The sequence below is a fragment of the Rattus norvegicus genome, chromosome 1 (genome assembly GCF_036323735.1).
Source record: "Rattus norvegicus strain BN/NHsdMcwi chromosome 1, GRCr8, whole genome shotgun sequence".
NCBI lineage: Eukaryota > Metazoa > Chordata > Mammalia > Rodentia > Muridae > Rattus > Rattus norvegicus.
In genome coordinates, this window is record NC_086019.1 from 22,913,963 (window position 1) to 22,923,372 (window position 9,410).

Consider the following 9,410-nt stretch of genomic DNA (forward strand, 5'->3'; position numbering starts at 1 on the left):
ACACGCTGCTGGGAGATGACTTCTACTTGTGTTCCTAGAAGAGAATGAGCAACGCACAGAATATCTATTTCTTGAAAGCTTGGCAGAAGTCCCCAATAAATCTGTGGGGACCACATCTCTTACGGGTCAGAAGCTCTGAGTTCATGTGCTGCATTCTTCCTTTGAAGTCCAGATTTATCTAAGTAAACATCCAAGTAGACCCAAGTGATATAGCAATGAGTTAATGCCTTGTCTATTTGATGGGGACAGTGTTAAAGATAAAGAAGGGTAGCTTCCCCAAAGCACCAATAAATCACACAGTGGTTATTACCGCAGTGCCATTTGGGTTTCAAAGTCTGATAAAACACTAACAGAGCTCTCAGTTCACCTTAGGATGCTTCATGCATCAGAGTTTTGCTTTAAGGTAGGAATGGACTTTTGCTTTGTATTTTCTTTTACAATCAAAGGTTCTTTCTTCCTGTCTCTAAATGAACTCTATGGCTAACATTTTCTTACCCAAGTCATTGCAGCTCGGTCCTTGGTGTTATAGCGGCATTCAGTGATCAGGTTATCACCCTGGAACAAAAGCAGGAACCTTCAGGTTATGGTTTTAGACCACTTTGCTTATCTAATTCATCCTTGGGCCAACTATGTATATTCACAGTGCAAGGGAGAATAGCAAGCCTCTCAATTCAGAAGACTTAGATCTGCTTAACTCGTTTGTTAATTCACTCAGAAAGCAAGCAAACAAGAGGACTCTCCAAGTTCGGACCAGTCTCTGCTGTACTCTAGATGAACATCTAGATAAGAAACTAAAAAAATCTGGATACAATTTGTGTGCCTGAGCACAGTGAGTAAAACAGCACTTACTATACACAGCTGTGATGAGGACATTTGATGCCATAATTAGTATTTAGGCTTTAGTGGAGATAATTATTCAGTGAACTACTAGTCACAATCTTACTGTGCTAACTTAGACATCCATTATCATCCTTAAAGTTCTTTAGTTACAATCTTACTTCCTTAGACATTAATAGTGATTTATTGTTTTAGTGCTTTCCAACTTTTTGAGCATTACAACACACATAAAAATGATGGGTTTTTTATATAGCTTTCTACCATGTAGATAAGATATTTCTGCTGTTGTCATTTCACTTTTGAGAACACACTTAAAGGGCCAGTGAGAAGATGGTTCAGTGCATTGAAGCTCTTGCTATCAAGTGTGACAACTCCAGTTTGATTCCCCAGGGGCAAAAGAAGCATTTTCTAAGTACATGGGCCATAGACAGGCATCTCTGGCACCAGCCCCTGGGTTTTCCTCATTGCACCGGAAGTTTAGTTTCTCAGTTGCACAGCATAGGCATATGCTGCTATGACAGGAAGGGATGGGCTAAAACAGCCAATCAGGAGACCAACACAAGAGGAGAAAGGAGAGTGTAGAGGGAATCGCAACAAAGTATTCCTTTTCAAAATATCTTATGCCTGTGGAGGTGTACAGGTTATAAAAGGAACCATGAGTCTGAGCTATGAGTAACATATGATCATTAAAAAACACATAGGTCCCTATTCTCTCCATTCGTTACTTCTATTTTTCCATGCTCCTCCAACAGCTTGTCTTCTTCCTGACAGTTCACGCCTTCTAAAACTACTGCAAGTCTAGTTCACCTAGAGATGACTTGTGTGTCATGGCCGTCTAACAAACTATGTGGTGATCTAACTTTTAATAGTCTGTTTAAGGGTAGGAAATTGTATGGCTACTGAGGGTGATGAGCATAGAAGGGAGACAGAAAAAATGAAAACTTTCGCTACTGTAAGACATACATTCTTTTCTTCCAACCTAACCCCAAGTATTGGTACAAGTTGGCTCACCATGCAAAGAGTACTGCGCGCACACACACACACACACACACACACACACACACACACACATGCATATGCATGTGCTGGTGGTGACTGACCCTTTTTTGTCCCCCAACATGTAGGTCATAAGGATTCAAAACTATGTCCAGTTTCTACAAGGCCGGTGAGGATTTGAACTTCTGCCCTCATGTTTGCAGAGTAAGCACTCTTACACACTGAGCCATTTCTCCAGCTCTGTTCTTCTACTGGAAGGATTACCCTAGGTTCATTGTTCACTCAAAGGAAACTAATAAAATGTGTCTCCTCTTCAAGATGACATATCATAAAGGTTGATTTTTTTTCCATTATCATAATTGCAACCTAAAGGCTCAGGAGCCAGTGATCTGAATCTGAGCTGTTCAGTTGTTTAGTTTCTTTCTTTCTTTAATCAAGAATTTGCATTGCCCCCAAGGAATGGTAAGAAAAGCAAGTTTCTAGTTTGGGAAGCAGATCAAACACATTCCAGACTCTGGTGTAAGCAACACCCACAGTGGGTGGCTTTAAGATTTTGAGTGAGCAATTCTCTTGGCTAGCAGGAGCCCTACTGCATCTTGGGAGCTAACCCTCATGACAGTCCCTGGAGAAGAACACATATGCGTACCGGTAAGATCGTCTGTTCTTCCCTCAGATACTGAAACTCCTGGAAATTGAAGTCATAATCGTCATCGTAAGCCAGCAACTGCATTTCCTCTCCCTTGCGGAAATGACGCAGCCTGATGCCTTTGCCTGACAGGTGAGCATGGAGGAGAACCGCGAACACGTGGATTCCACTTGGTTTCTCAGTTCCCAGGGCCTGCAGGACAGAAGGAAGGCCGATTAGCTCCTGGAGGGCATGCTCAGACAATTCAGGCATGCTTGAGGTACAACGGTCAAAAAGATGGAGCGATTTAAGTAAAGCCCTGAGGTGCCAAACACCTTGAATTTGGATTGTTGACTTTTCCGTGATCAGCATTCCTGGGGAAGGAAAGGAAAGGTAGCAAGCCACACTGACTTAGTTTTGTCTTCCCTTCCTCTGAGAGATGAGAAGTCAGACAATGGTCCCAGCAAAAAGATTACAGCAGCAGCTCAATAACTGCAGAATGCGAACTCTCCAGAGAAGAACCTGTTCCCACATTCCCGATAAAAGAAAGCATCCTTCCGGGTGGAATTAAGTGATTTGCCCTGGTTCCGAAGCCGGTATGTGTTGTCATGGTAATTTGAATCAGGGTCTAAATGACTCAACAGAACATGTTCTTCCCACTTTGCCGTTGTACGGTCACAGAATCCCATATTTCATAAATAATACGACCCATATTGAAACGCTTTGATCCAAGAGAAAAATCTGTTAATGGAAGTAGTTGTGAAAAGCCTACGGTTTACAGCTTTCCTTGTGCACGGCGTATTTCACATTTCTCCTTATTAAAAGAAATAAGTATAAAGCAGTTGGAAGACAGAAAACAAAAGTGAGTATAAAAGTATAGGAATAACAGGTAGAACAGAGAAAGGGAGAAAGGAGAAAGAAACCATACAAGTGAAGAAAACTCATAAAATGCCCAAAGGAAGTAGGAAAAAAAGTGGCCATGGGGGGAAGAAATCACCTCACAGGTCATTCTGCCCCCCATAATTCTTCTCTTCCATCCTTTGATATGCTAAACGGGCAGCCAAAGGTCCTGCCCAAATGACATCAGTGGTTTTCCAAGAAGCCATCGTTGAAGACATCATAAACATGCGAGGAAACTTTCACAACACTGCGTCTGAGGGCATGAGTTATCTGGAGATGTCAGATTGTGGACTGGGACACAGCTTACCTCCTCTAGGCACTCCCGAGTGCAGTGACCCTCAGAACGGAACTCGGGCATCCCTGGAGGGATTGTGTGGAAGAGGCTCACCCAGAGGCCAGCCTCAATCACTCCTGCATCGTATCTCCTTGTATCCGTCGTATGGAAGAACCTCAATCCAGAACTGTCTATTAAGCCTGTAACAAGAGCACACAAGGAAGAGAGGATTTGAATACTTCTAAAAGGTTTGCACATTCATTTGAAATGGATCATTCATTTCTGTTAAAAAAATCTCATGAGGAAAAGGAATACAAGCAGAAATGAATGGAAGACAAAAATTACCTTTGTGAACAGAAATTAGAACACAAATCACCATACTGTTTTTAACCACCATAGACCCATACAGCATGCTATGGGGATATGCTTGAGTGATCTATCGGACATAATTCACTGTTACCTAACACAATGACACAACCACCACCACCACTACCACCACCACCACCAATAACAACAACAACAACAAAATTAAAGTCATTCATTATGAGATTGAGTAACCTAGAAGTTTTACTTTATATTGTTTTGGGGTGACTTCAAATCTTACATATAAACCATTCAGCTACTGATACAGAAAGCTACTAAAGGTTAACTCTGTAAGTTTATTAGCATGCTCTTATTCATTAACAAACTCATCAGACAGTTATTGAGAGTTGATATGTGGTGGGCATTATGGGGTTAAAAGACAAATAACATATTCTTTGCTATGACATGTTACTAAAGGGAGGGAGACTATGTGACCCAGATACTATAAACCTGTAATTAATTTTAATTAATTGAAACCTTTCCCACAGGTACCTAGACGTAGATCTATGAAGAATCTGTTTTTATGAGGAAAGTTTTGTAGACTACCACCATATCCTCCTGGCTTAATTAGGTCAACAATTAAATACACTCACACTGTCAGGTACATCCCTTTTGTCTCAACTGGCAGAAACATGTAATTTTATTTTAATTATTTCTCTTTCCTACTGGACTATAACTTTTGTTTCATTTGGTTTTGTTTTGATTCAGGGTCTTACTATGTAGACCAAGATGGTCTCAAACTGGCAATCCTTTACTTTTGGACCCAAGTGTTGGGATTACAGATATTTACCATTATACAGAGCTTTGACTATAGCTTGCACAAATGAGAAAGTATCTTTTTCATTCATATTAATCTTCAACACAGAATAATCATGCAGTGATGTTTAATGTTTACTGAATAATCATGCAGTAAAATAAAATTGCTTTTATTGGTGATTTCACATCTAACCTACTGATTCTTTTTCTTTGCTTTGGAAAATGGTATGAGTACATTCGGAACTTAAATTCATATCCTCACATCCACCTCTTAACAGACAGTTTTCATCATATCTCTTGAGTACCATTGTGGATAGCCTATCAGACAACGAGTTGCCGGTAGCTTTTAGTGTGACAGATGGTAGCTCTGTCACAAGTTTTTTCACAGACACACACACACACACACACACACACACACACACACACATACACAAATGTTTAAGGCTGGAGAGGTGGCTCAGTTTAGAAAGTGCTTGATCTGCAAGCATGAGGGCCCGGATTACCAGTACTGAGGAAGCAAAGACAGAAAGGTCCCTGGGGCTTCTTGATAAGTCATTCTGGCAAAATCAATGTGATGCAGATTAGTGAAAGATACCACCCATGTCTTAGTTACTTCTCTATTGCTGTGAAGAGACAAGGTGCCCAGGAGAACTTACTAAAGAAAGAGTTCACTGGAGGGCCTGTTACAGTTTCAGAGGGTTGGTCAATGACTCTCAAGGTGGGGAGCGTGGTGACAAGCAGGCCTGGCACTAGAGAACAGTAGCTGAGAGTTTAGATCTTGAGGCAACAACCATGAAAGAACTAAGTAGGAAGGGCTGGTGTGGGCTTCTGAAATGTCAAATGTCTAGTGACACACCTTCTCCAACAAGACAACTCCCAATCCTTCCCAATTTCACCAACGAGGGACCAAGTTGACCAAATATGAACTTATGTGAGCCATTCTCACTCAAACTCCCCCATCCTGTCTTAAAAAATGAAGTGGAAGGCAGTGGAAGAAGGTACCCAACATAGAACTAATGTCATGTCAGCATACATACATACATACATAAATACATACGTGCATCCATTCTGTTCAAGTGTGCACATGTGTGTGCACACGCACGCACACACACACACAGAGACAGAGAGAGAGAGAGAGAGAGAGAGAGAGAGAGAGAGAGAGAGAGAGAGAATCTTTTAAGCATCACATATATTTGGAACTAATTTATATGACAAAGGAACTGCCTATTTCCTACTTCCTGGTATCAAATATGAGAATGTATTCTTAGGATTTTGTGACCATGGATGCCCATTTGTACAGATGCTGCTGGTTCACGACTATGGCACCAGCTAATTCTGAATAGCAGCCTGTTTTGCCATTAAAAGCATCCTACTTTGGACATAAAAGTTAACACTTTCCAACGTGAAATTTTCTACTTCACTTCAACTCTGTTACAGACGACAGTTATAATGACATTTTAAAACCAGTAGGTAAAACAAAGAAAGGACTTACCTTTCTTTCGTGCTGGATTATCATAATGGACTTCTAAAAGCACATAACGAGGATCTGGTGGCATGCCGAGGGATAATCCAACATGAGGTGGATAGGTAAAGCCCTGAATATGGGGAAAAACCTTCATGAGACAGCGACTTGTGGAAATCCCTAAGAGTTCTGGTGCCCAAGCCCAACCACTCCTTCAAGACCCCTCAGCTTTTGGAACACTGTCACTCACTAAGCACTGATAATTTAAGGGAAGAAGGCGTTCCTATAAAAGCAGAGATATAAATAAACCTCTATATATTTTTGTGTATGGGCAGTGTGTTTTGACTAGAGCGATACACGTGGGACAAGCACAATCAAATGATTGTCTGTGGGTCGGTCACCGTTGTTAGCCTCACCTCTCCACCAATGCCCCAGGCGAAAATCACAGTTTCACAGGTGAGGAAGGCGTCGGGCATATTTGGGTGGTAGCACTCGTGGCCAAAGTCCAGGACACTGTCGTTAAAGTTGCTGCTGCATTGATACAGCAGGATGTGATGGACCAGGCTCTCGTGGCCTCTCTCTATTATTGGCTCCACCTACACAAACACAGATAGCAGGGAGAGGGTCATGAGTGAGACAGTCTTCCCCTATCCTGCAGTGGGCACAGAAACAGCAGCAATGGTGTGTGTGTGTGTGTGTGTGTGTGTGTGTGTGTGTGTGTGTGTGTATACATATACATATATACATATATATTTATATTTATATAATAGCACATCCCTCTCTGCTATATATAAGGTAATGAGATCCAAATGTAAGTTGCCCTGAAGTTGGCGATGATGGTGAAGATGACGGTGGAGAGATGATAACAACAAAGACGAGACAACTATTTACTCCAAGAGTCACAGAACTTCACCAATCTTCTCTTTGCATGTGTAACTCATGCCTGCTTCCCTCATTCATTCTGCAGTGCCCCATGCTCTGCTCCAGGCCTTCACATTACATTGTTATTACTCCTCTTGTTTTCTCTTCACATAGAATAATCATGTCAAGGCTACCGGCCCAGACTCTCTGTCTTCCTCTTTTCCATGTCAAAATATTAACCTTACCCTACTGGAGATCATATCTTAGTCATTTTTATATGTGTGTGTTGGGCATGAAATGGGCTCAATAATGGGTATTTTTATTTTAATAAAGGTCACATCCAGATGAAGTGGGAGTCTGGGCTGTGGTGCGAGCCTCAGTTAGAGGGGTTCTTAAGGTGCTGCTGCAGTCCCCACATCCTCAGAGCTCAGGATGCTTCTGCTTTAACTTTCCCTCCTCACAGGCAGTCACTGCATTCAGAAACCCTTGCTTGCTCTCTACTTCAGACTGCAGATTCAGATGAAGCATCTTCAGCCATTTTCTCCTAGGACATTGCATCCATCTCTTACTTCTGTGGGTTTTCTCTTGAGTAGGAAAATCCAAGCACAGGGATGTAGTAGGTAGAGGTCTGAAGTAGGCAGCTAAGAGATTCGGCTTTAGAAATTAAGTTCTATATTATCCACTTGCATATTTCAGACCCCCGTTTATGGAAAGAAGGGAGCACAGGCTTTGTTTGTGCTTATCTTTAAAAGGTCACAAGCCTGAAGGTTGAGACTGTTTTTCATTTGCTTGAAAATGGCAGTGATGGTTCCAATGTGATTATAAAATTAGCCCTGATTACACAGAGCTCTAATTCAGACCTTTCTATCAAAATTTTGTTTCCGTATCTAGTTTGAGCTGTCCTGTGATGTTATAAATGTATTTGGGGGCTTCCGTTCACCCAAAAAAGACAAAACAAAACAAAGATCTCAACAGGCGGATGTTCAAAGCCATGTGAGGCTTTTGTTATATGCCCTGGAAGAGTTCTAAGTTTGCACCGAATTCTGCAAAACAGAACCCAGAAAGGAGCCACAGAATAAGGAAAGAGGCAGATGTTACCAAGACAGCTTCTTCAAGACATAGTGAGAGGGAGCTAAGAGTCTGAGGTGCTGGGTGATGGTTGAGTTTAGGGAGTTCAAATACTACCTAACAGATTAAGAGCAATTTTTGTTGTCTTGCGAAACATTGGAATGAATATTTCAGGCCGCCAGATTACCATGCATTCTTGGAATAATAATATCTATCCTTCATCCAGCAACTCTCATGTCTCAACTTCAACGTCATTCTTCATTTCTATATCTGGTCTACATACTTAATATTAATGGCAAAGCTATAAGTTAAGTGTTACTGTCTCTATCACATAAAGAGAGATTCGCAGAGATTAGGCAATAGGTGACAGATATTTATAGAGAGGGGGACAGAGAGGAGAAACCGGGCTGTTCTGGGGACAGAGAGGAGAGGAGAAACTGGCCTGTTCTGACTCTGACACCTCTTCTGATGGGAATGTGCTATAGCAGGAAGGTGTGTTGGAAAGCCACCAATGCTATAAGCCACTACCAGCAGGAGGGAGATGAAAGGCTGCAGTAGACTTAGCTGGAGACAGCTGGTGCAAGAGAAACAACGGCAGGCATCACAGGTTAATGCCAGGAGGGTCTTTGGGAAACCACAAGCACACCAAGCTGCCACTGGGGAAGCTGTATCAGGCTGGAAGTCCTGTGCTGGGGATTACTGATCTCCTCACTACCCAAGTCCCTTGGTCTGTTGCTGTGTTCTTTCCTTAAAGAGAACAGAAGATAGTGTGTCTCCAGTGAACCTGCCAGAGCTTCATGGAGAATTTGATTATAACTCCATGTGTGGATTGCAAATTGAGGCTAAAACCTAAAAGGAAAAACACAAAATGAATTTTTGAGGAGGAAACTACTTGCAAAGGAGACTTGACACAGACCTGGGTACTGACTGGAAAAGGAAACGAAGGGTAGTTTGGAAGAAGCAGTGACCTTTGAAACATAAAAGAAGCGAGGGAGAGGAGAAAAGAGAAGGCAGTGGTCTAGCCCTGCCCCCACCTTGAGCTGGGTTAGAATGTCTTTGTGGTTTCAAGATGTCTTGCTCCCACCTATCTATTACAGTGTCTTGGAGAGCTGGTGTATCACCTGTTCTGAATTTTGTACCATAATTTAACAATTTTCAGATCTCTACTTTTATATGGGGGTCATGACTGCCCCTGCAATTGTTTGGAACACAGAAAACACAGGCTACACATGTCCCTTGTGATTAAGACTACCTTTATCTCAGAGTAA

At 41.9% G+C, this 9,410-nt stretch overlaps 1 protein-coding gene across 2 annotated transcripts in view; it reads right to left on the reverse strand.

Annotated features, from left to right (window-relative positions):
• Moxd1 (monooxygenase, DBH-like 1) overlaps positions 1–9,410 on the reverse strand; it is a 90,057-nt gene that overhangs the window by 19,420 nt on the left and 61,227 nt on the right. For both annotated transcript variants that reach the window (XM_220095.10, NM_001427764.1), the window contains 5 exons: positions 6,630–6,809; positions 6,244–6,346; positions 3,666–3,832; positions 2,480–2,671; positions 496–555 (listed from right to left, as the gene is read on the reverse strand). In XM_220095.10, coding sequence (XP_220095.5) covers positions 496–555; positions 2,480–2,671; positions 3,666–3,832; positions 6,244–6,346; positions 6,630–6,809 — 702 coding nt within the window. The remainder of the gene's footprint in view (positions 1–495; positions 556–2,479; positions 2,672–3,665; positions 3,833–6,243; positions 6,347–6,629; positions 6,810–9,410) is intronic.